A 26,797-nucleotide genomic window follows, 5' to 3' on the forward strand; every position below is an offset into this window, starting at 1 on the left:
ATTGAAGAACTTTTCCCCAACTACTGGATCATTTAATGACATTTAGGTTTGAATTTGAAACAAATGGGAAAATATTCACTATGTATTTGACTATTGTTCTGTATATTTGCTTTTTTTTTTTTAAATGTATTTAAACAGCCAGACCACCAGGTGTCGCCGCGCTCATCCTCTCTCTCACACACACACACACACACACACACACACACACACACACACACACACACACACACACACACACACACACACACACACACACACACACACACACACACACACACACACACACACACACAGAGGTGGTACTTTAAACTTTTATTCTGTTTTCACCAGGACTGACATCATCATCATCATCATCATCATCTTCATCATCATCATCATCTTCATCATCATCTTCATCATCATCATGTGAGCAGGAAGCTGAGGTCGGTACCAGGCTCGTACTCGGCCGTCGGCTTCCCCCTGAAACAACAACAACAACAACATGGTGAGAACCAGCTGGTTTAAACTGGTTTAAACTGGATTAAACTGGTTTAAACTGATCTAACTGGTTTAAACTGGTTGAAACTGGTTTAAACTGGATTCAACTGGATTAAACTGGTTTAAACTGGTCTAACTGGTCTAACTGGTTTAACCTTCCTGTTGTCCTTCTGGATCAAATTGACCCAATCTGTTCCCTTCCTCCATCCTTCCTTCCTTCCTTCCTTCTCTTCGTCCTTACTTCTTCTTCCTTCCTCTTTTGATCCAGTTGACCCGCTCTGTTCCCTCCCCCATCTTTCTTTCCTTCATTTTTCCCTTCCTTCTTTCCACAATCCTTTTACCCTCCCTTCCTTCCTTCCTTCCTTCCTTCTTTCCCTTAGTCCTTCCTTCCTTCCTTCCGCCCCAATTAATCCAATCTGTTCCCTCCCTCCTTCTATCTTTCCTTCCTTCCTTCTTTCCCTTAGTCCTTCCTTTCTTCCTTCCTTCCTTCCTTGACCCAGGAGGACAACAGGAGGGTTAAACTGGTTTAAACTGGATTAAACTGGTTTAAACTGGTCTAACTGGTCTGACCTGGTGAAGAGTCTGGCCTTGGTGGTTCCCAGTAGAGTGGCTTTGTCTCCCTCCACCAGCAGCATGGAGCCTTCCCTCAGACCCTGACAACACGACACAACACAACACAACACGACACGACACGACACAAACCAAACCAGTCAGTCTGCTGCTCCTGGTTAAGTGAAAGTTAAAGATACTTTATTAATCCTTTGCAGGAAATGACAATGTTACCAGCAGCAGATGACAACACAAGACCACACACATGCATCATCCACAAAAATACACAATAACAACAACATTGCACAACCCGTTACAACATGTGTGAGTGAATAAAAACAGCAACGTCTAAAATAAGATTTTTAAAAAGAGGTAAAAGTAGCAAGGTCTAAGATTTTTAAAAAGACACTATCACATGATTACAGAAGTTAAAGTAGTAGTTCACCCAAAATTCAAATTTTATTTTCAGTATTTGTCCATATAACGGTTGTCAATGGATACCAACTTTCTTCGTCCAAAAAGACACACCAAAAAACATCCAAATACCTCCATGCTGCTCGTCTGTAATGTTCGTCTTGTATTGAAGCCCCGAAATGCGAAATTGTCCCAAAATTTTTTTAATAAGTCTATATTTCAAGCTTGTTTTGTAGCGGAAACTCCCAGTGTCTCAGTTCACTGCTCTTGACCGGCGGAACAGTTTCTCATGTCGGGGCTTCAATACCAGAGGGACATTACATACGAGCACGATGGAGGTATTTTTGGTGAGTCTTTTTGGACGAAGAAAGTTGATATCCATTGACAACCATTATATGGACAAATACTGCTGCACGGAGCCCCGCTGTAACTCAGAGAAGCCACGGAGGACTCTGAAACTTCTCACAGCTCTTAGTCCACATGAGGTTGAGTAGATAATCAGTGAAATTTGAATTTTGGGTGAACTATCCCTTTAAGAGAAGCCAAGGCTCATGAAATCCTGGTCCAGAGTCCAGGTCCAAAGGTTTCTCACTCTGATACTACTCCACTACTCCCCTACAGGTGTGACTGAGTCAGTTCTCACCAGGACAGACGGGGTGTCAGGTTCCTCGTGGTACTGGCTGATCCTCTGCTCTCTGGTCTCCTGTCACCACACAAACACACCAACAACAACATCAACAACAACTGTTACACAAACAGTACAACACATCAGGAGCTGTTGTTTCCACCACCAGTTTTCACTAAAGAAAAGTCATATTTCTGAAACATTGAAAAAGTCCAGTTGTTATCTGCAAAAACTCAAAATCTTTCCAACAATATTTGTCTCATTTCTAGTCAAAACTAATCTCATTCTGCTTAAAATAAGACTCATCACATTAAAAAGCAGCTTGTTTTTAGACACTTTTTACTTCTTTCAAGCAGATTTTCACTTGAAATAAGTAGAAAAATCTGATAGTGGAGCAAGTTTTTCTTTCTTATTACAAACACAAAAAACTTGCTTTCACTGGCAGATTTTTCTACTTATTTCAAGTGAAAACTTGTTTGAAACAAATAAAAATGATCTAAAAACAAGTTCATTTTTAGGTGATGAGTCTTATTTAAAGTGGAAAGAGATTAGTTTTGACTAGAAATGAGACATTTTGACAAGAAATAAGACAAATATTCTTGGAAATATTTAGAGTTTTTGCAGTGTGTTATCTGCAGGTGTTTCCATTGAAAGTTGTTTTTGTGAATGAGCTGTAACTCTAGTCTCGTGATATATCCTATAATTCTCGTCCCGCGAGACTTCACTTTGAGGAAGATGGACAAAAGCGCCTTGTGTTTCCATGGTGATCGGACAGAACCGAAATAAGTTTTTCCATGACACTTTTACATCTGAAAAACCAGCTGTTAGTGATACTTGAGAGGTTTTTCTAAATGTGCAGTTTTATATTGTGATATTTAGGTTTTGTGCGTCCCCAGTGGAAGTGGAAACACAACTAGGGACATGGTGTTCACTACATCCAGTCTGTCATGCGTCTGACAGGCGGAGCAGTTAAAGGGATAGTTCACCCAAAATTGAAATTTCCCTCATTATCTCCTCCCCCTCATGTGGACTAAGGGCTGGGAGAAGTTTCAGAGTCCTCCGTGGCTTCTCTGAGTTACAGGGGGTCTCGGCGTAGCAGTGCATGTCCATATGACGGTGGCAAATGGATACCAACTGTCTTCGTAACAAAAAGACACACCAAAAAACATCCACATACCTCCATGCTGCTCGTATGTAATGTCTGTCTTGTATTGAAGCCCCGACATGAGAAATTGTTCCGAAAAACATTAAATAAGTCTATATTTTAAGCTTGTTTGTAGCGGAAGCTTCTAGTGTCTCAGTTCACTGCTTTGCCTGAGATTTGCACTGACCGGCGGAACAATTTCTCATGTTGGGGCTTCAATACAAGAGGGACATTACATACGAGCACTAGGATGTTTGTCTTTGGTGTGTCTTTTTGGACGAAGAAAGTTGGTATCCATTTCTCCCTGTTAAAAGGGTTTTCCATGGAGTTTTTCCTCAGTGGATGTGAGGGTCTAAGGACAGAGGATGTTGTTATGATGGGATGTAAAGCCCTTTGAGACAAACTGTTTGTAAAAACGGGCTATACAAATAAAATTGCCTTGCCTTGCCTTGCCATTGACAACCATTATATGGACAAATACTCCCGTAACTCAAGCCACGGAGGACTCTGAAAATTCTCACAGCTCTTAGTCCACATGAGGGGGAGGAGATAATGAGGGAAATTTCAATTTTGGGTGAACTATCCCTTTAAACCGACCGATGTGAAACAGCTGCATCATCACTGAGGAGTCAGGAAGTGTGTGTGTGTCTGCTGACGCTGCACCGACTTCACATGTTGCACAACTTCCTCAGACGGAGGAGACTCATGAGGAGCCGCTCAGAGTTTTACTGCTTCTTTATCTCCACGCTACATCGCTGTGGACTCGTCTGATAACGAGCTGCTGCACCGAGGCCGCAGATAACAACTCTGTTAATCTGTAATCCAGCCAGGAAGGACCAGTCTGATCCAGATCCAGATCGATCCAGATGTTGACCAAAGAGTCAGAGGTGACTGGATACTGTTTATTGAATCTGCACCGCCACACAAACATAACGCGCCCTATAACCTGTAATCTCTTGTTTACAACAGATAAGACGACTACACAAATATAGACAGATATGACTAAATATACACAGATATGACATCCAAGAGCTGGAGAATGAAATGCATTTGGTGTTCTACTGTCCTTTCTATGACTTTACAAGACAAAAACTGTCTACGCTGCAAAAACTCAAAATCTTACCAAGAATAGGCCTATCTGTCTGATTTCTTGCCAAAATGTCATTTCTAGTCAAAACAAATCTAATTATACTTAAAACAAGACTCATCACATTAAAAGCAGCTTGTTTTTAGACACTTTTTACTTCTTTCAAGCAGATTTTCACTTATAATAAATAGAAAATAAATAAGTAGAAAAATCTGATAGTGGAGCAAGTTTTTCTTTCTTATTACAAACACAAAAAACTTGTTTTCACTGGCAGATTTTTCTACTTATTTCAAGTGAAAATTTGTTTGAAACAAGTGAAAATGATCTAAAAACAAGTTAATTTTTATGTGATGAGTCTTATTTTAAGTGGAAAGAGATTAGTTTTGACTAGAAATGAGACAAATATTCTTGGAAAGATTATGAGTTTTTGCAGTGTAATGAGGTAGACCCAAAACTAATTTTTGATTGATTGATGAAGGCTTGACGCCGAAACGCGTTGTAGTCATTTTAAACATGTCATTGTGACAATGCCAGATTAATTAAAGGCATTTTTATTAACTCAAGAGAGTTTTTCTTAGTTTTTCCACATCCCTTGGATCCCTCTCCAAAGAGCACCTCTAGATTTGAGAAAGGAGTCCACGTTAGCGCTCCTTGCTTTGAATATTTTTTAACGAATTTGTGTGGTTGGACAATGCTGAGAAGCTAAAACATCTTTTTCAGTTTAAAATATTTGAATTTTCTTTATTTCTTGAAAAGGCCTGGGCAACGAGACGAAGAGCGATACACAGATGAGAACTGAAAGTAATCTGAAGTTGTGTATTTGTGTGTTGCACTTGTGTGGCGGGTAACACCAACAGGAAGGACTGTCTAGTTTTTGATGTGTCAGTAAATGTGTCTGGTAATCCCATATGGGATGGCCCACAGTGGTGGCATGACACGGAAATAAATATTCATTCATTCACATGGTTGTGGTGTAACTGTACATTTAGAACTATGTCAGTTCATAGTGATGACGTCACCGGTGCACCGTAGCCTAGGGAACAGGTAGCCAGGGATACGGGCAGTTGTGTACGGGGAGTTACAGACGTTAGGTAAATAAACATTCACGCTATACTTACAGCTGGACTCACGTAGTTATTTAATAACACGACATGGTGTCAGAAGTCCTGTAGTTGGCGTGGAGAGAAGAAGCCCGACGAAAGAAAGAAAAAAAAAAGAGGATCGTTTCGTTTTACACCTGCAACGGAAAGAAAGTGAAGGACAGGATGAGCCACGGAGGAGACGCTAACGGTAGCAGCCGGGAGCTAACGGCAGCAGCAACGGCAGCTTCAACGGCAGCACAGAGAGTCGCCGGGGGGCCGTGCGCTACGTTTAATATCCAGCCACCGGAGTCCTTCGACTTTTCAAAGCCGCAAGAGTGGGACAAATGGATCCGGAGGTTTGAAAGATTTCGCCTGGCAAGCAATCTGAACGTAAGCTCCGACGAGAATCAAGTCAACACACTGATATACTGCATGGGGGACGAGGCGGATGACATCCTACGTGGGCTTACTCTACCGGCTGTTGAAAGAGACACTTACAAGGGGGTACGTGATGGATTTCAAAGTTTCTTCGTGGTCAAGAAAAATGTAATCTACGAACGTGCTAAATTCAACATGCGCAAACAGAGAGAAGGAGAGCCCGTGGATTCGTTCGTCACTGCATTATATGCGCTAGCAGAACACTGCAACTATGGGGTGCTACATGACGAGCTTATCAGAGACAGACTCGTCGTTGGACTGTTGGACAAGGGGCTGTCTGAACGCATGCAGCTGGACGCAGAACTCACCTTGGACAAAGCTGTCAGGATGACGCGTCAAAGCGAGGAGGTGAAAAAGCAGCAAGCTTCTCTGCGAGGTGACACCAGAGCACAGGCAAGTGATGCTAAATCTGTGGATAGAGTCAGAGTGTACAGCAAGAATGCTAAAAACAAACCTCAGCATGCTAATAAGCCACACAATGCCCAGTACAGCAAAGGAAAATCATCTTCACAGTCGCAGTGTCAAAAATGTGGCAGTTCTTCATCACATCCACCAAGAGATTGTCCTGCAAAAGAAGTTAAATGTCATGCATGTGGCAGAAAGGGACATTACAGTCGTGTGTGCAGGGCACCAAAATCTGTGCATGAGGTTGAAGAAGAGGAAGAGGATGCTATCTTCCTTGGCAGCATCACAACAGATGGTGATCCCTGGATGGTCAACATAGACATCCATGACAGCAAAGTGACATTCAAAATCGACACAGGTGCCGACGTCACAGTCCTGCCACACACTGTATTCCTGGAGATATATAAGAACAATCCACCAATGCTCCGAAAATCAACAAAGCCACTCCTGGGACCTGGGAGGAGTCCACTTGATGTTGTCGGCGTTGCCAGGCTGCTGCTGAGGAGAGGTGAGAAAGCAGAGATGGAGGATTTATATGTTGTTCGCCATCTGCACACTGCCTTGCTGGGAAGATCCGTGAGCTGTAGGCTGGGGCTGGTTACACGCCTAGACAGTGTCACAATGGAGACATTAAAGCAAACTTACCCAAAACTGTGCAGCGGACTTGGAGAATTGCGCCAGCCATATGCCATAAAGCTGAAACCAGGGGCTCAACCGTTCTCACTCAAAACACCAAGGAGGATCCCATTGCCACTGATGGACAAAGTCAAGCAGGAACTGTCCCGCATGGAAGACCTCGGGGTGATATGCAGAGTCGAGGAGCCGACAGACTGGTGTGCTGGCATTGTGGTGGTGCCCAAGAAGACAGGTGCTGTGCGTATATGTGTTGATCTCACCAAACTGAACGAGTCAGTGCGTCGAGAGAAGTTTATCCTGCCATCAGTGGAGGAAACACTTGGAATGCTGGCTGGAGCCAGAATTTTTAGTAAGCTGGATGCAAATATGGGGTTCTGGCAAATTCCCCTGACAGAAAATTCAGCGAAACTGACAACTTTCATCACACCCTTTGGGCGCTTTTACTTCAAGCGGCTTCCCTTCGGCATAGCATCAGCTCCTGAACACTTTCAGAACAGAATGGTGACAGAGGTCACAGAAGGACTTGAGGGCGTGGTGTGCCACATAGATGATGTGCTGGTCTGGGGTCGTACACAAGAGGAGCATGACGCTCGCCTGCATGCTGTGCTGGAGAAGATCCAAAAGGCAGGCATCACCCTAAACAGCGACAAATGTGACCTGTCAAAGTCAGAGGTGAGCTTCCTAGGTCATGTGGTCTCTGCCAGTGGCATCAGCCCAGACCCAGGCAAGACAGAGGCTGTGAAGAGGATGCAGGAGCCGACGACAGTGAGTGAAGTAAGATCTTTTCTCGGGATGGTAAACCAGCTGGGCAAGTTTATCCCACAGCTGGCTGAGAGAGACAAACCTCTGCGTGATCTCCTGTCGAAAAAGAACTGCTGGATGTGGGGCGTTGAGCAGGCCAAAGCTTTTCAAGATCTGAAGGATGCACTGACGTCACCACCTGTGCTAGCCATGTACGACCCCAACAGAGAATGCAAGGTCTCAGCGGACGCGTCGTCATACGGGCTAGGAGGAGTGCTACTCCAAAAATGGGATGAGGAGTGGAGGCCAATAGCCTACATGTCGCGGTCTCTCACACCAACTGAGCAGAGATACGCACAAGTGGAAAAGGAGGCATTGGGACTGACCTGGGCCTGTGAGAGGTTCCGCAACTTCCTGATTGGGAAACACTTCCAGCTGGAGACGGATCACAAGCCTCTCTTGAGTCTCCTGGGGTCTCAAGCACTGGATGCTCTACCTCCTCGGATCCAACGCTTCAGAATGCGTCTGATGCGCTACTCCTACTCCATTTCTCATATGGCAGGGAAATGTCTGTGGACAGCAGATACACTGTCACGAGCGCCAGTCAAGAGAGGAGAAACACCGGCTGACAAAGAGCTGTTTGAAGACACTAACATCTATGTTGACATGGTAATGGAAAACCTACCTGCGAACACTGCCTACCTGGAAGAGCTGAGAGAGCAGCTGCAGAGGGACAGTGTGTGTGCACGTGTGATGCAGCTGTGTGCAGAAGGATGGCCAGCCCATGGCACCAACGAACCTGCACTCAAGCTGTACTGGAGTGAACGTGCTCTTCTCACAGTCCAGGATGGTCTCCTACTTAAAGGACAAAGACTTGTAATACCCTCAACAATGAGAAATGACGTCCTCGTCAAGCTGCACGAAGGTCATCAGGGCGTGGTCAAGTGTAGAGAGAGGGCGCAACAGTCAGTATGGTGGCCAGGGCTGAGCCAGCAGCTGAACGAGTTGGTTCTTAACTGCAGAGCATGTTGCCAGGAGAGGCAGAACCACAGGGAGCCGCTGATGCCAACACCGTACCCAGGCCGACCATGGCAGAAATGTGGAGCAGATTTGTTCATGCTAGGGAGCAAGACCTACCTGCTAGTGGTGGACTACGCGTCAAGATATGTGGAGATCGCCCTGCTAACCCCCACAAGGTCTAATGATGTAATCCGCCACCTGAAGTCAATTTTTGCACGTCACGGGATCTGTGAGACCCTAGTCACTGATAACGGGCCACAGTTCTCAGGAGCAGCCTTTGCAGAGTTTGCAGAGTCCTATGGGTTTCATCATGTGACCAGCAGCCCAAAATACCCCCAGGGAAATGCTGAAGCTGAACGTGCAGTACAGACAGTAAAAGGGCTCCTGAAGAAGTCAGATGACCCCTACCTTGCTCTGCTTTCATACAGGGCAACCCCACTTCAAAATGGATACAGTCCAGCTCAACTTCTCATGGGGAGGAGACTTCGTACCACTGTGCCTATTCTTCCTGCTTTGTTAGATCCTGCTCTTCCTGATGGAGACACTGTACTGCTGAAGGAAAAGGAGAGGAAGATGAAAGATGCACAACGCTACAATCTGCGACACCGTGCACGGAACCTCAACAGACTCACTGCTGGGCAGAACGTGTGGGTCACAGACCAAAGAGCAGCTGGAGCTGTCATCGGAAGCCACACCACACCCCGCTCATATCTGGTGGAGGGACCTCACGGGATCATCAGGCGAAACCGTCGTCATCTCATCACCATGCAGCCCTCCCCGGAGCAGAGCAGCAGTGATGCAGCTGAGCACCTGAGCAGCGGAGGTGTTCCAGACCGACCTTCAAGAGAACAACCTGCAGCAGCACCATTGCAGCAGAACGTTCCAGAAGCACCATCTACTCCTACTCTCAGAACCAGGTCTGGGAGAGCTGTGATAAGACCGACCCGGTTCGGCTTTTAATTTTTCTCATCACAGACTTTAACAAGACTGAGAGATATTTAAAAAAAAAAAGAAAAAAAAATGTGTTTGATTTGAATGTAAATGTCAGTTTAGAGTGAGGACAGACAGAATTTTTATTGTATTGGTAATTTATTGTTACAAGCTAAGGTTAATGGCTGTGTGTCTGTTGTGAGTGTGAATGACTCAGATAGGAGCAGACCTTCCAGCCACAGGGGCAGAATAACCCCCTAAGGTCCTGCTGAATCAATGGCGGTCTACCCATTGATTCTAGAAAGGGGAGATGTGGTGTAACTGTACATTTAGAACTATGTCAGTTCATAGTGATGACGTCACCGGTGCACCGTAGCCTAGGGAACAGGTAGCCAGGGATACGGGCAGTTGTGTACGGGGAGTTACAGACGTTAGGTAAATAAACATTCACGCTATACTTACAGCTGGACTCACGTAGTTATTTAATAACACGACAATGGTAACATGGTAGATGATAATTCCGGACCGGTTCAGACCGGTCCGGACCGGTTCGGACCGCTGCGGCCTCAGACTCACCCCCATGTGGCGGCTGCCCGGCTGGGCGTCCAGGTAGTGGGGGTTGATGTTGAAGGGCACGAGGCCGATGGCGCAGAAGGACGGAGGGTAGACGATGGGCATGTCGTTGGTGGTGTTGATGCTGACGGTCGCCACGTTGGTGCCGGCGCTGGAGCCCATGTAGGGGACCCCGTCCTGGGGGGGGCAAAGGTTAAAGGGACAGTTCAACATTTAGTCAAATAGCTATTTTTAGAACGGTGGAGCAGAGCCGTGAGCTGCTCAGAGCTACGCTACGGAGGCTCATTATGGGATTTCTTGGTTTCCCTCATCAAACTCATCAAATACACAATCCAACAACTCCACAACGCTCTGGTGGACAAGTTGTGACCTGCACATTCACCACGCTATGAGATAATAACACAACGTTACCAGACAGAGTTGTTGTAGAGGGAAATTCATGCAAAACCACTGATGCACGTTATTATCTTATAGCGTGGTGAATGTGCATGTAAGAGCCATATTTGTATTGCTTACAATAGTTAGTAGTTTTCCTTTAAAATGTTTAACTGCTCCTTTAATTATGCTGCTGATGACATCACAGTAGCTTAGCTCTCAGCAGCCTAAGGAGCAAGACAGATCGGAGCGAATCTTGTAACTTTGTTTTTGTTTTTTATGTAAAGATATTTTTTGAACGGAGTTACTGCCTCGGAAGATTCTTTTTTGTGTCAAGCTTATTGCCAAGAACACTGCTTAATAGTAGCGGTAAAGCGGAGTACTCGGAGGAAGAAAGATTGCCGCTACAGTGCAGGCCACAACAGAGTTGTTTTAGAGGTAAATACATACAAAACCGCTGATGCGCGTTGCCTTCAGGGACAGTTTTTCATCAACAGTCTCTGTATTTCCCTCTAAAAACAGCTTGCACCGACAATTAAAGGTAACAAACCTACTGCTATGACTATAGGGATTATGGCAATGGGCCAATTTGCAGAACATGTTGAACTATCCCTTTAAGGTCCACCGTCCTCACCTCCAGGACTCTCCTCCTGATCTCCGTCACCACCTTGTTGTCATAGAGACTCTTGAGCAGCCTGAAGGTGTTCCCTCCACCTGCAGGAGACACAGAGGCATCAGGTCATGATGTCACTGCACCGACGCCGTCTTCGTCCTTTAATATGTTCAAGAGGATTTAACATTTAAAAGCTAAGTTTGACTCTCTGGAATTAACATTGTAGATATCAACAATGTCTTTCTGACTGGTCCTAACTACATTTTGAATAGTTGGATTTTTTATTCAAGATATCTGTAATTCAGTTTTGCCTCTTGTCAAAAAGAACATTTCAGATCCGCAACTACGTTCTTCCTATAGGACAAATGACGTCACTTTAACCGTTCATGTGTATGGGGTTTGTCATTACAGATATCTACAATTCAGTTGCAGATATCCACTATGTGAATTACAGATATCTGTAACTGAATTACCACTAGTACTAATTCCAGTTTGAGATACTGTATCTACAATGTCATTTTGACTAGTCAAAACTTAATTTAAGATTTGAATTTGAATTTATTAAAGGATAGCCCCTTGAGATGTAGCATCTCATTTTCAAGGGGGTCCCTGAACAATCATATACATAGAACACACAACATCAACAATACACTACATTACATTGTAGACGTACATAACATGACAATACAACACAACAAATACAGACATCTTGCTCACATATATATAAGATATCCGAAAAGGGACATGTAGATATCTTTAATTGAGGTGAATTAAAGATATCTGTAACTGGAATTAGTACTAGTGGTAATTCAGTTACAGATATCTGTAATTCACATAGTGGATATCTGCAACTGAACTGTAGATATCTGTAATGACAAACCCCATACACATGAATGGTTAAAGTGACGTCATTTGTCCTATAGGAAGAACGTAGTTGTGGATCTGAAATGTTCTTGTTCTTCTCCTGCTCTGGTTCACTGCAAAAATTCAAAATCTTACCAAGAATATTTGTCTTATTTCTAGTAAAAATAAATCTCATTCTACCTAAAATAAGACTCATCACATTAAAAAAGTAGCTTGTTTTTAGACACATTTTTTTTTCTTTTCAAGCAAATTTTCCACTTTAAATAAGTAGAAAAATCTGACAGTGGAGCAAGTTTTTCTTTCTTATTACAAACACAAAAACTTGCTTTCACTGGCAGATTTTTCTACTTATTTCAAGTGAAAATTAGTTTGAAACAAGTGAAAATGATCTAAAAACAAGTTCATTTTTAGGTGATGAGTCTTATTTTAAGTGGAAAGAGATTAGTTTTGACCAGAAATGAGACATTTTGACAAGAAATAAGATAAATATTCTTGGTAAGATGTAGAGTTTTTGCAGTGCTCTGTCCCTCACCGATGAAGATCCCCTCGGCGTTCCTGACGGCCTCCACCGGGTCCGACGCCTCGTGGATCCCGTCCACCTCGTAGCCTGCAGGAGGAGACAGGAGAGCTCAGGTGGTGATGTCACGGTGATGTCATGGTGATGTCATGGCTCAGCTGTGATGTCATGTCACCTACCCAGAGTCTTGAACTTGTCCCGGGCGGTTCTGGTGTAGGCGTCTCGGTCGTGGAGCGCGTAGGGGACGAAGAGCACTCGCTTCACATCCCTGAGGACAGAGAGAGGACAGTCAGATAAGACTCATAATAGATAATCATTGATCATTGATCATTGATCATTGATAACCAGTGAAATATCTAAACTTCCCTTTGCTGACTCATCAGAATCACACAAACCTTCTACAACATCAAGGGAGACGTTCAGTAAACATGGAACCAACTGTCCAACACCTGTCCAAAACGTACGGAGCTCACTTTTCTTCGTACAAAAAGACACACCAAAAAACATCCTGATACCTCCATGCTGCTCGTCTGTAATGTCCGTCTTGTATTGAAGCCCCGACATGAGAAATTGTTCCGAAAACAATTTAATAAGTCTATATTTTAAGCTTGTTTGTAGCGGAAGCTCCCAGTGTCTCAGTTCACTGCTCTTCCTGTGTCAGTGCAAATCACACCGGCGGAACAATTTCTCATGTCAGGGCTTCAATACAAGACGGACATTACATACGAGCAGCATGGAGGTATCTGGATGTTTTTTGGTGTGTCTTTTTGTTACGAAGACAGTTGGTATCCATTAGCAACCGTCATATGGACATGCACTGCTACGCCGAGACCCCCTGTAACTCAGAGAAGCCACGGAGGACTCTGAAACTTCTCCCAGCCCTTAGTCCACATGAGGGGGAGGAGATCATGAGTTGAGAAATTTCAATTTTGGGTGAACTATCCCTTTAATACTGAAGTTAAGAAAAAAAATGACACTTTAAGAGATTTTTTTTCTTAAGAAGGTTTTGTGAATCTGGCTGATCATTCAGTGGCTTTTCTTTATTTTCATTGTAGATTCAAAGTAGAGACGTCAGCACTATGAAGGAAGCCAGAAGGAGTATAGGAAACACCAACGTGTTGAACAAAGCTGAATATATTTCATAAGATTTTTCCACTTTTTTCTTTGATAAGAGCTTTTGTCAGACTTGTGATTCAGTCTCAGCTTAATGAGGTTGAATCTTCACCTGGAACAGTTGTTCCCAACAGTTGAAGGAGTTCCCAGAGGAGCTGAGCACTTGGCTGACAGAGACATAACTCCATCTGTGTCCCTTCATAGTTCTGATGTCTTCAGTTTGAATCTACAATGTAGAAAGTTATTAAAACTAACCCTTTAAGAAGTCATGTTCTCCAAAAAAAAAGTTCTTCAGTATTTTCTCAACTTTCTTCGTAAGTTTCTTCTTAAGAAAACACATAAGAATAAATGGTATTCTTGAAATCAAATGTGTTCTTTACTGTTTTCCTAACACAACCTTGACCTGTCTTAAAATGGTAAAAGTAGGAAAAATAAGAAATTTGTAAGAAATTACTGTTCTTAAGAACTTTCTTATTAACTTCTTCGTTTTAGATCTTAAGACATTTCTTAAGATCTTTCTTAAGAACATATTGGTGAATCTGGCCCCAGGCTGCTACTTCAAGGACCGTGGGAAAAGTGAAGTGACTTACTGTCCGAAGAAGAGTGTGATCTGCTGCTGACAGTGGTCCAGGTAGCCGCTGCCGTGCAACGTGGAGTTGGACACCAGCAGGAGTCTCCGCTTCATGACTCAGACCAGGACTCAGACCGGGACTCAGACCTGCAGGACATTGATTGAAAACTTTATTGAACATTATTAGACAAGTGTTCAAAAGGATTAAAAACACAATAAAGCCCAAAGGCTTGTTTCCATTGTGGTCCTATTTGATGGTAGACTAGACAGTACACATGGATTTAAAACACATCACATTAAAAGCAGCTTGTTTTTAGACACTTTTTTTTACTTCTTTCAAGCTGATTTTCACTTGAAATAAGTAGAAAAATCTGATAGTGGAGCAAGTTTTTCTTTCTTATTACAAGCACAAAAAACTTACTTTCACTGGCAGATTTTTCTACTTATTTCAAGTGAAAATGAGTTTGAAACAAATGAAAATGATCTAAAAACAAGTTCATTTTTAGGTGATGGGTCTTATTTTAGGTGAAAAGAGTTTAGTTTTGACTAGAAATGAGACAAAATATTCTTGGAAAGATTTTGAGTTTTTGCAGTGCAACACATGGACTAAAAACATGGGAGAGAAAGAACAAGACATAGAAATAGATAAAACAAGAGATTAGATCCCAAACAGAAACAACAAAACATAAAATAGTCAGACACACAAACAATACAATAGAATACAAAATAATAGAATAGAATAGAATACAATACAATACAATACAATACAATACAATATAATACAGTAGACTCAGACCTGCAGGACTCAAACCGGGACTCGGACCGGGACTCAGACCTGCAGGACTCAAACCGGGACTCAGACCGGGACTGGGAGCAGCAGCAGCGGGTCAGAGTCCACCGGGGATCCGCTGACTGCAGCTCTTCTCTCGGCCAATCAGCAGCCTCCTCCTCCTCCCGCCCGGCGCTGCTGCTCCGCTGAGGGAAATGAACGCACCGCCCGGTCCAGTCCAGACTCCAGAGTCCAGTCCAGCTGACGGACTCGAACTCGGTTCCTCTGAAGTGGACTCTAGGCTGTGTTCGAAACCACATACTCCATACTACATACTTCCATACTGCATACTGCCATACTCTATACTACATACTAATCGATCATACAGTATGCAGAGCGTTCACACTGCTGCGTACTATGATAACCCACAATGCATTTCGCTCCTGCCCGAGCCGAAATCAGCCTCCCTGAAGCTGATTTCACTTAAGCTCTAAACTCTGTAAATATATAACTTCAGCAACATTTGAAACATTTTCAGGCGAGAAAGTACTACTTCGTATCCCCATGGTGTTGAAAAAATGACAAAATAACACCTATTTACAATTTTAGTCGGACGAAGTCGGACTTCTCTGGCGTTAGTAAAACCAGCCGTAGTGAGCACTGTACTTCCGGTTGCTGTGTCAAAATAAAGCACCCGTTGCAATTGACCATAAAGAAAGCCGTTACAATGACGTCAGTGCTCTTACTTTATAAACAGGAAGTGAACCTGTCCCCACTGTGGCTAGCTTGCTCCATTTTTCCTCTCGTCCGCTCGGCTCCTCCTTCTCCGTTTTTTTTTTTTTTTTTTTTGCGGCAAGGAAGAGGCGGTCCTTGACGTCACGTTGCGTTGCATCTTGGGTAGTTTGAGTATGAGTAGTGACCTCATGATGTATACTCAACATTTCGGCCGAATCTAGTATGCATCCGGGAACTTCTCGCCTACTGCAAATCGCATACTGCGCAGTGTGAACATACTGCATACTCAAATCGTTAGTATGAGTAGTACGAGTAGTAGGAGAAGTATGCGGTTTCGAACACAGCCTAACTTCTGGTCCTCTGTGTTGTCTGAGTCCGGGGCTCCACGCCTCCACGTCACTCAGCGGACTTTCAAAATAAAAGCACGTGTGGTTCTTCCTCTCCTCCTTGTTCTCGGTGTTTCCAGTGGAGAGCAGCGAGACAGCGCCTCCTGCCGGTCACAGCGACAACAACAACTTTTATTTTTATTTTTATTTTTATTTTTTTAAAACTTTATTAACATATATGTACAGAACAGTACTGTTGTGCCAGGGGGGAAAAAAAAAATATATATATATATATATATATATATATATATATATATATATATATATATATATATATATATATATATATATATATATATATATATACGTATATAAAGAGTTTATGCTTACCATAAAAAAATAAAATATCTATATGTACGTATATATCAAAAAAAAAAACATTGAAGTAAAGAAGATCATATAAAATAAATAAATACTTATCCAAAATAAAATTGGTTTTTAATGCTTTTGGTATTTCAAGTCCTTTGGTGTCGGTGCCATACTGAAAAAGCTCTTTCAAAAAAACTGCAAAGTTTGGTTTTCCGTAACTTTTATTTTTATTCATTATAGGGCTTGCCTCGCCAGACATGTGGGAACTATGGAAAGCCGTTTTAGTCATAATGAATAAATTAATAAATGCATAAATAAATAAATATAGCCATGAAATGAGTCCCGAATTAAATAAATAGGATGATAAATAGATATAAATGAAATATAAATACATATATTTTTATTTTAAAAACAACATTTACATTTTTTCAGGAGACTTTTATTTTCTAACGCCTCATTTATTTATTTCCGGCGACTTTTATTTCATAACGTCACATTTATTTCACTGCTCTTTTATTTCATGCTGCAATATTCAAATGAGGGGGCGGGGCATGTGCAATAAAACATTTGAAACCATTTCATTCCATTCAATTAAAGCAGAAGTGAGTGATATATTTGTGTTAATATAAGTCTTAAATAGTTATATCTTCCGACAGCAATCACTTCTATAGAGTGTTTGGACTGAAACACGGGTCTGTCAGTCACTCTGCTCTGCTCTGAGCCCAGGAGAAAACATTTATCGTATCCTACAGTTTTTATCCAATGAGGAGAGAGAACGGCATGCAGGGCTGTGTGTGCAGCCAAGGAACGCCGTGAATGTGGTGACGTAGCGACGATGACTGTTATGGTGCGTTCAAGGAAACTCGTATTTTTCCGACCGTGAAGTGGTACCAGTTCGATCTGGTACGAGTTCACGGGTCAGAAGTTACGAGTGGCCGTTATAGTGACTTTCACAGGTAAAACAGGTCGGAAAAACACGAGTGGGTTGCCTGGAACGCTACAAAGTCGTAAGTTGTGACTTGAAGCTGTAATTTACGATTTCAAAAGCCTGCCTGGAACGCAGCATTAGCGAAAACGACCGGATCACTCACTTCTGCTTTAATTGTAGGCTATTTTAAGACTGTTTTGTCATTATAACCCCATGCAATAGAACATTTAAAAGCATGTCATTTCATTGGAGGTTAATTATTTATTTAGTCCAAAAGATTTTTTTAAAAGTTTAAAATCCAAGCTTCACAAACAATTAGATTCTTGGTGTTTTATTTCGACTTTGCCCTGTTGAAAATCCATCAGAAGGGGTCTGAACCATGGATGTATTATGGTCTGAACGGTCCAGACTGTGGAGTTGCAGTTCCACAGTCAACCAGTAGGTGGCAAACCACAAGCAGAGACATACTATTGAATATTATTGATTATAGTTATAAACCTGACAGGAGCTTCAGATTAACAGAAAGGGGATTCAATGGAAATATATAAATGATGATGAAAGGAAAAACTAACAATAAATAAATAATTAAATAAATCATAAAAGCATAAAGAGGTTTTTCTGTTTTACAATAAAAACTGTTTAATATATAAATGTCCTTGGGGAAAAGTAGTCGCCTATACTTGAAGTTCATTCATAAAAAAACACTATGATATGTGATAGATTTCTCTCTCTCTCTCTGTGTGTGTGTGTGTGTGGTCTCATTACGACCTAATGAGCTGGAATAATCCTGTTCATGTTCTCCTTCTGCTTCAGCTTCAATTAGCTTCAATTAGCTTCAATTAGCTTCTTCAGCGTCGCACAAAGTCAAACGACCGAGATAAAACCACCTGTCTTTATTATTTATTAGAATAAATTAACTCTTAATATTAATATATATATATAACAACAACAACATATAACAACAACAACAGAGTTTATTACATATAGACACTAACAGGCAAAAACAGTTTGTTTCTGGGCTATTTTTCTTCCTTAACATGTATTCTTTCAGAAAAGTCTAAAATAAATTGTACAAAAACCACATGAAGGTTTTTATTTTCCTCATTTTGTCTGTACATTTCTCCTAAATTCACTAAAAGTTATTCTTTAAAGGCAGTTTTCTCAGAAAGAGTTTTTCAGACTCAGACTCTGAGCTAGAAATCTCCACTTCAGCAGCACTTACAGACACCAAACCTTCCACTTTGATCCCTTTCTATATTCTGAAGGTTTTTACAGAGGGGATTGTTGATATATCATTCACAGCCTCATTTATACAACATTTTAGTACTAAAAACATGGAGAAACTTGATTTTTTTTTAGGGCTGGTGACAGTATTTTCTCATTTACAGAGTGATAAAAAGAGATATCCACAATCCCCTCTGTAAAAACTAAAGACTCTAATATGTCAACACAATAAAACAAAGAAACTTTGTCCATTGTTCAGATTTCTGTTCTGGAAATACATGCAAATTAGCGCATATTTCATCAAATATTGCCTAATTTACATATTCAAACATAAAATTGGACAAAACTTGTAATACAAAAAATATTTGTCTTGATTTGAGTGATGAACTTGGGAAGTTTCATGTTGAAATCTGTTAGTGTAAATGTTTACCCTAGTGTCTCAAAGCAGTTTCTTCTTGACGACTTTGATCCTGTCTGAACTGACAAGTGACCAGTTCTCATGTGTTTTCTTTTCTTCTGAACGAGGCTGAATAAATAATAATCAAACATCAATAGGCAGGGCCGTTGCTAGGAATTCTGGGCCCCCTGAAAAAAATACTTAAGTGGGCCCCTGACTATTTTTGAGCTGTAACCATACTACTAATACCTACTTCATTTATTTGAAACTGACCATTTTAGTTTGTGTTCAGAATTGAAACTCTAGTTTTTAATTTTGTATTAGCAATTTACTTAGCTGTATTTTAAATTTGATATATTAAATTAATATAATAAAGCTATTTATCTTTATCATATAGCAAGCTAGCTATATAGATAAAGATAAATAACTATAGCCAGGGCCGTTGCTAGGAATTCTGGGGCCCCTGAAAGAATATTAAAGTGGGCCCCTGACTTTTCCACTTTTTTTCTAGTATTATCATTTTTTATTTAGCCTACTTTGTTTTGATGCTAATGCAGCATTACTATGAGTATGAGTCAGGGTCTTATGCAGAATAATTTAGTCATACAAAGATTAGACTACTGGGGTTTTTTATGGGCCCCACTGGGCGCTGGGCCCCTAGAGTTATCATCACCTTTCTCCCCTATACAACGGCCCTGTCAATAGGTGATCGATAAGTGTGTGTGTGTGTGTGTTTCTGCAGCTCCTCCTGCTCCTCTCTGAGCTCAGTGGAAACTCTCCGCAGCAGCAGCAGCAGCAGCGGTGGGCGGCGCTAAACCACATCTGGATGAAAAACATCTGGATTCCTCTCTGCGCTGCTACAGACACAGCTCCATGAGAGAGAGAGATCAGACCGAGCGGCCCCGTCTCTCTGGTCGCTGTTTCCCCGCTGATGATGGCCCCGCTGTGGACGCTGTGGACCGGGATCCTCGTCCTGATGACGGCCGGTGAGTGGAGCCTGATCCCCGGGCGTTTTCACGGTGGTTCCCCCCGGAGCGGAGAGCGGAGAACCGGGGGGAGGGGGAGGAGGAGGGGGGGCGGGGGGGGCTGGACCCGACGGGGTAAAAACAAGAGGAAAGTTTATAAAAAGTTGAAGAGTTAAAGTCCAGACCCACGGTTCCTGGTGGAACTGGACCACAGAGGAGGTTCTGGTCCTGGGTCTGTAAAAACTAGTGTTGTTTTTATTATTAGGCTACTTGCTTTTATAATGTTGCCAGAGGAATCATTACGGAGTAAGAATTGCATTGTACTGTGTGACGCTGTCTTCAGTATATATGACAATAAAGATTTGAATTGAATTGTCTGGTTCTGGGTCTGGTCCTGGTCCTGGGTCTGGGTCTGGGTCTGGTCCTGGTTCTGGTTCTGGTGAGATCCAGTTCTTCTTCCTGACTGTGTCTCTGGTGGTGACACGTTCAAGTGCAGAAGTTCACACCAGGAGGACCAGAACCAGGACCAGGACCACACTGCAAAAACTCGTCTTATTTCTTGTCAAAATGTCTCATTTCTAGTCAAAACTAATCTCTTTCCACTTAAAATAAGACTCATCACCTAAAAATTAACTTGTTTTTAGATCATTTTCACTTGTTTCAAACTAATTTTCACGAAAAATCTTTTTTTGTGCTTTGTAATAAGAAAGAAAAACTTGCTCCACTATCAGATTTTTCTACTTATTTAAAATGAAAATAGACTTGAAAGAAGTAAAAAGTGTCTAAAAACAAGCTGCTTTTTAATGTGATGAGTCTTATTTTAAGTAGAATGAGATTAGTTTTGACTAGAAATAAGACAAATATTCTTGGAAAGATTTAGAGTTTTTGCAGTGTGGTCCTGGTCCTGGTCCTGGTCCTGGTGAGATCCAGTTCTTCTTCCTGTCTCTGTTGGTGACACATTCAAGTGCAGAAGTTCACACCACACAGATCAAAGTCTCACAGGGATCCAGGACCAGGACCACACTGCAAAAACTCTAAATCTTCCCAAGAATATTTGTCTTATTTCTAGTCAAAACTAATCTCATTATACCTAAAATATGTATATGTATACATATACATACACATACATAGTTATACATAAAAAAGCAGCTTGTTTTTAGACACTTTTTACTTATTTCAAGTCTATTTTCATTTGAAATAAGTAGAAAAATCTGATAGTGGAGCAAGTTTTTCTTTCTTATTACAAGCACAAAAAAAGATTTTTCTACTTATTTCAAGTGAGTTAGTTTTATTAGTTTGAAACAAGTGAAAATGATCTAAAAACAAGTTCATTTTTAGGTGATGAGTCTTATTTAAAGCGGAAAGAGTTTAGTTTTGACTAGAAATGAGACATTTTGACAAGAAATAAGACAAATATTCTTGGAAAGATTTAGAGTGTTTGCAGTGTAGGACCAGAACCAGGTCTGTGACAGAGGGACTGAGCTTCAGTGGGGCAGCAGCAGCAGCAGCAGCAGTAAAAAGTTCTTCTGGGTTTTAGGAGACGAGGAGCTCATGGAGATCAGGACTCAGCTTTGTTTACAGGACGAACACACACACTAACACACACTAACACACACACAAACACATATACACACACGGTGATGATGATGACGAGGCCGAGCCTTCATCACTTGTGTCATAAGAACCAATGTGAAGAGGGTGATGATGTCATCAGCAGTCGACCAATCCACAAGTTTCCGAACGTCATCTACTATGGTCAAAACCAGTTTGGTGGAATTGTACGTTTACGTTTCCATGGTTTTCAGTCGTTGTCATAGTTAACGCTGGCTTTTAACACGGATGTCAATTTGTGTGATATCCATTGTTAAAAGCTGCTGTGATGATCCATGCGGTTTACAGATTTTCATAGAAAAAAAAAAAAAATCCATGCATTTACCGCGACTACCGAAACCATGGAAACGTAAACATAAAATTCCACCGGAAGAGCAGAACCGGCAAAACCAGCTTCACTGCAAAAACCCAAAATCTTTCCAAGAATATTTGTCTTATTTCTTGTCAAAGTGTCTAATTTCTACACAATACTAATCTCTTTCCACTTAAAATAAGACTTGTTACCTAAAAATGAACTTGTTTTTAGATCATTTTCACTTGTTTCAAACTAATTTTCACTTGAAATAAGTAGAAAAATCTGCCAGTGAAAGCAAGTTTTTTTGTGTTTGTAAGAAGAAAGAAAAACTTGCTCCTCTATCAGATTTTTCTACTTATTTCAAGTGAAAATCTGCTTGAAAGAAGTAAAAAGTGTCTAAAAACAAGCAGATTTTAATGTGATGAGTCTTATTTTAAGTAGAATGAGATTGTTTCGACTAGAAATAAGACAAATGTTCTTGGTAAGAGTTTGAGTTTTTGCAGTGTTACGTTTTTGACGTTCGGAAAAAGGTGGATATCTGAGGTTTCCTGTCCAGTCATCAACAACTACTGATGGAAACAATACTGAACACAATGTGGGTGGAGGTGTTGATGCAGTGTGTGTGTGTGTGTGTGTTCCCTCTTCTAATTAGCAAACGTTCCCATGCTAACCAACCGGTGAGGTGAGGTCAGTTAGAGGAGGGAGGAGTAGGAGACAGGGCCGGCCCAAGCCTCCATCGGGCCCTAAGCAAAATCTTTATTTTGGTGCCCTCTATTACTGCCAGTAATACTATTTCATTTTTTACTTTGTCATTACGAATCATCATATCCTGGCAGGTTTTTACCCATCTATGGTTTTTATTCTGAAATGGCACCAAATTTAACTAAAAGTGCAGCCTGGGGTTGATTTACATTTCTTCAAATTGATATAGTACTGGGATACTGAATGTCACAAAATAAACCAACAGACAATGCATTTACTGTAAACCCATCATTTGCTTTTTAACATTTTTAAAATTAAAAAAAAAGTTTTTTGTAATTACACAGTGTTTCTATAAGGATCGACAAAAGTTACGCACTACAATTTTAAAAAGTGACTTGCCTTTTGGGGGCCCCCCAATAGTCACGGGGCCCCAAGCAGGTGCTTAGTTCGCTTATGCCTTGGGCCGGCTCTGGTTGGAGATCTGTTTCTGAAGCATTTTTACTGTAAAGCTTTAAAGGGACAACAAGGAGTTTTGGAAAGCGAAGCGTTTTCACACTACATTTCCCATGAGCCTCTGTGTGCACCGTGAAATTCGATTTCATCGCTCAGTCGTTCGTTTGCATCGACTTAATATGTAAACTTGTCGACAGCGACAAAATAAAAGGTCCAGTGTGAACGCAGCTTTAGTTGTAGTTTTTATTTAGTTTATTTAGTTAGTTTTTGTTTGTTCTGTCAGATCTCTGAAGATGAACTTGTTCCCTTTTATTGCATCCATCCCATAATGTTCCCATCAGTCCTCATCAGGTTGCATTCACTCTTATCTAGCTGTGGGTCGTACTCCAAGTCGTTTTCTTCCTGCGAACAGTACTTTTTTGGGATGTTGAGGGTGATATCTTAAAATCGAGTTGCAACAAACCCCAGAATCTTTTTTTCCTGCCTCCCCCTATGTGTCAAGATACTCTCTGCCAAATGTTATAGTTGTATGACTATTTATGCCATTGTAGTACCTAAATATTTGCATTTACATCATTTCGCCAAAACCTTTTACAACGCTCCTTGTCTGTTTTTTTGCTTTGCCCCCTGGGTATTTTAGTTTTAGCTCTGGAGGCGTCTGAGAGAAGTGAAAGGAACTCAGACTTTTTGTCTGTGTATTTTCAAAATGTGGCCTGAAGGAGCCGTTTCTCCAGGATCTCCAACCTCCACCTTTAAAACCAAAAACCAGGAGGAAAATCAGATTGTGAGGAATTTTATCGACACACTTTGTCAGCTGAAAAAATATAACAACAAACAACAAGAAACAACAGAGGCTAATTGAGGCTAACAGCTGTGACGTCTGACTTCCTGTCGTGGAGCAGTGAGCTGAAGGGAGCGAAGAAAAAGACGCCGTTATGGTCACAACAACTGACAAAGAACGAGTGTATCTGACTGACACACACACACACACACACACACACACACACACACACACACACACACACACACACACTGGGGTCTTGGTGTTGTCTTAAGATGCTGGAGAAGAGAGAGACTGGCACTGAGAGAGAGAGAGAGAGAGAGAGAGAGAGAGGTCATCTGTGTTAATGAGCACAGTGAGGTGACGTGGAGATGGCCTGATGAGGACACACACACACACACACACACACACACACACACACACACACACACACACACACACACACACACACACACACACACACACACACACACACACACACACACACACACACACACACACATTCATCATCATTAATGTTACTGTGTTCTGTCTGACCAAGCTGAACTAGCAAATTTCCTTTTGAGAGGGCCACGGGGGGGTCAAACCCACGATCTTGTGGTCAAGACAGAGCTGATCAGACAAATGATCATGTTCTCTGAGCTCTGATATGGAGGAGCTGTAATCACATTAAGTTACCTGTGTGTGTGTGTGTGTGTGTGTGTGGTTGTGTTTGACAGAGACTTGATATGAATGTATAAGAGATCGGGGTCAAGAGCAGATTGAAGGTCCTTTCACACCGGGGACGTGACGAATAAATGACATCAAAACCGTTCACACCTAGACTGGGTTTACCCATGCTGCCTTGTGCGCGACTTTATTCGATCTGCAAGTCAGCCTGGAAACCATGGACCCAATTTTTCCCTCAACAAGGGAGCCAAACCTGTATTTTATAGCCAATACAGTCACATTGACATCAACTCACCATATGTTAATAGACAGGTGTCTATGTGGGACAGGCTTTTATTTAATTTCGAACAAATCAGCTCAGCAAAGATGGGAAATAATATAATCATACAGTAATATAATTCTCAACGGGCCGAACAACTCGACCGGACGCACCGGGTCCAGAAAACATTTAATAACTCGGTCTTTGAGAACTGTAGCAGGAATGAAGCACTTTGAGAGGTTTTGTTGATTCACTAGAACTTGTAGAAACGGGTTAGGGTCTAATTAAGACGGGCTTTTATTTGCTCAAACCTGGAGACAGATCCGACCCAGTGCAACCGGCGTATAGTTGAGACTCGACTTTTTTTGGGGAGAATTTACAGTAGGCTACATGACGGTCTGGGAGACCTACTGCAGAGCGTTACTGTAGGGGCGATGAGAAGGCTCACGGTTCAAATGATGTAGACTTGATCTAAAGTAGGATATTACTCTGTCTGACCAGAGGGGGGGGACAACACGTTTCCCCCCGGGGATGATAATAAATGACCAGAGGGGGGGACATCGAAAACAGAATGCGAACAAATCGCACCCTGATTCTCCCTCACGTATTCAACACCTGCAGTCGTCTTGTTACCAACTTTACAATATCAACACAGCAGCTCACTGCCTGATCAATATCTGATCTCTGTCCTTCGTGTCGTTGTGTAAAGTTTGTGTCCCTACTACTGTTTGTAAAGAGATGATGAGAAGGTGGTTGAGAGGTGGTCTCATATTTGGGCTTATTCTGACAAAATGGTAGCTCCTATCAGAAAAAGAAGCAGACCGTGGTCGTCATAAGGACTTCCTGAACACTTTGATATAACTTTTGTGTTTCTACAGTAAATATTTTGGAAACACTTGTAAGTTATAAACAGGGGTCCCTTCTGCTTCTCTCAGAAAATCTTCGTATTAGAGTCAATGAGGAGCAGCGAGGGACGTGGCCTCACCGAGAGGCTCACAGTTTAAATTCAGCAAGTCTCTCTGCTTTGTTGAACACATTGTTAGAGAGAGGACAAGTTTGTCTACAACTGTGGAAAAAATCATGTGTGTAGAGTGTAATTTGTGGCCGTGAGCAGCGTGGAAAGAGAAAAGTTTCAGACAATTTCAGACAACTTCTCCCACTCTAGCTGATGATGTCACCCACTCTAGCCCGAACATTCCGTGCAATACACACCCATTATAATCTTAACATGTCTCCAAAAATGATCATGGTCATTGGACAGAGATTGATCAAAAACTATAATACCTATCGACACGTGGATTCATTCAACAATAGACAAGACTTGTGTCTACATTTTAAAGTTTAAATGGAGTCTCTAGGTGAAAGTATGCCGGAGCGGTAGATGGTTGAAAAACCCCAATAATTACTCTTTTGTCTGGCTCATCCCATTCACATTTTCGCAGTTTTTCGTGACGTAAATGTGTTTTCCGTAGAGAAAAGTAACAGCAAACCGATCCCGATCAAACCGCACGTTCTGATATATAATTTGTTGTGAGTTGCGAATTGAAAATTGACACGGAAGATGAAAAATAAGAAGAAGAAGAACAAATCCACACAACAAGAATAGTGCCTCGGTGCGTTTGCCCCGTGGCCCTAATAACAGAGTGCAGATCAATCACCTGGTCAATTAAATGTCTCTCTGAGTGTTGTGTTGTTGTGCTCTGCTGTTTGAAAAAACTTTATTGTACTAGTGGACAGTGAACAGAAGTTATGCTAAGCTAACAGTTTCCCTCTGTTTCCTGTTTGTATGCTAAGCTAAGCTAATGTTGTGTGAGTTGGATCATATGACATGCAGCACAAAGCAGTGTGGAGTGCTTAGATTTCCCATGAGCCACTGAGGGTGGAGCATTGGATACTAGCTTGGCTCTGAAAGCAACTCACTGCTGGCTTCAATTTATTCCTGGAGACACACACACACACACACACACACACACACACACACACACACACACACACACACACACACACACACACACACACACACACACACACACACACACACACACACACACACACACAGTGTTACACTAATCTAAACAGACTCACTGCCAGCTTCACACAAAAACATACACGACTGTTACACACAAGTAGAAACTCTATT

General features: G+C 41.8%; 2 protein-coding genes across 3 annotated transcripts in view; one reads left to right on the plus strand and one right to left on the minus strand.

The window, feature by feature from the left end:
- Positions 1 to 319: 319 nt before the first annotated feature.
- Positions 320 to 16,043, minus strand: LOC311004376 (alpha-aspartyl dipeptidase). 2 transcript variants are annotated; one of them, XM_083996428.1, is made up of 10 exons: positions 16,029 to 16,043; positions 14,971 to 15,245; positions 14,194 to 14,302; positions 12,670 to 12,758; positions 12,506 to 12,580; positions 11,131 to 11,210; positions 10,125 to 10,298; positions 2,084 to 2,143; positions 1,048 to 1,130; positions 320 to 459 (listed from the first exon to the last, which is right to left on the minus strand). In XM_083996428.1, the coding sequence occupies exons 3-10, from the start codon at positions 14,286 to 14,288 to the stop codon at positions 402 to 404; spliced, it is 714 nt and encodes a 237-aa protein (XP_083852554.1). In that variant the 5' UTR covers positions 14,289 to 14,302; positions 14,971 to 15,245; positions 16,029 to 16,043; the 3' UTR covers positions 320 to 401. The 2 variants fall into 2 exon arrangements, with proteins under 2 accessions (XP_083852554.1, XP_083852553.1); XM_083996427.1 differs by lacking the exon at positions 16,029 to 16,043 and having other exon boundaries at positions 14,958 to 15,245.
- A 3,813-nt stretch (positions 16,044 to 19,856) lies between these two features.
- Positions 19,857 to 26,797, plus strand: part of tgfbr2l (transforming growth factor beta receptor-like) — a gene marked incomplete at both ends in the record, with an annotated part of 25,398 nt that continues 18,457 nt past the window's right edge. Inside the window, one exon of the mRNA XM_083996106.1 lies at positions 19,857 to 19,908. Coding sequence (XP_083852232.1) covers positions 19,857 to 19,908 — 52 coding nt within the window. The remainder of the gene's footprint in view (positions 19,909 to 26,797) is intronic.

Source organism: Trachurus trachurus, assembly GCF_905171665.1.
Source record: "Trachurus trachurus genome assembly, chromosome: 21".
NCBI lineage: Eukaryota > Metazoa > Chordata > Actinopteri > Carangiformes > Carangidae > Trachurus > Trachurus trachurus.

Excerpts from the sequence above, each read along its gene's own strand:
- LOC311004376 (XM_083996428.1), bottom strand. The coding sequence starts at position 14,288 with ATGAAGCGGAGACTCCTGCTGGTGTCCAACTCCACGTTGCACGGCAGC. Across the intron at positions 12,581-12,669 it reads GGACAAGTTCAAGACTCTGG|GCTACGAGGTGGACGGGATC; the intron begins GTAGGTGACATG and ends CTCCTCCTGCAG. Across the intron at positions 1,131-2,083 it reads CTGACACCCCGTCTGTCCTG|GGTCTGAGGGAAGGCTCCAT; the intron begins GTGAGAACTGAC and ends TCGTGTTGTCAG.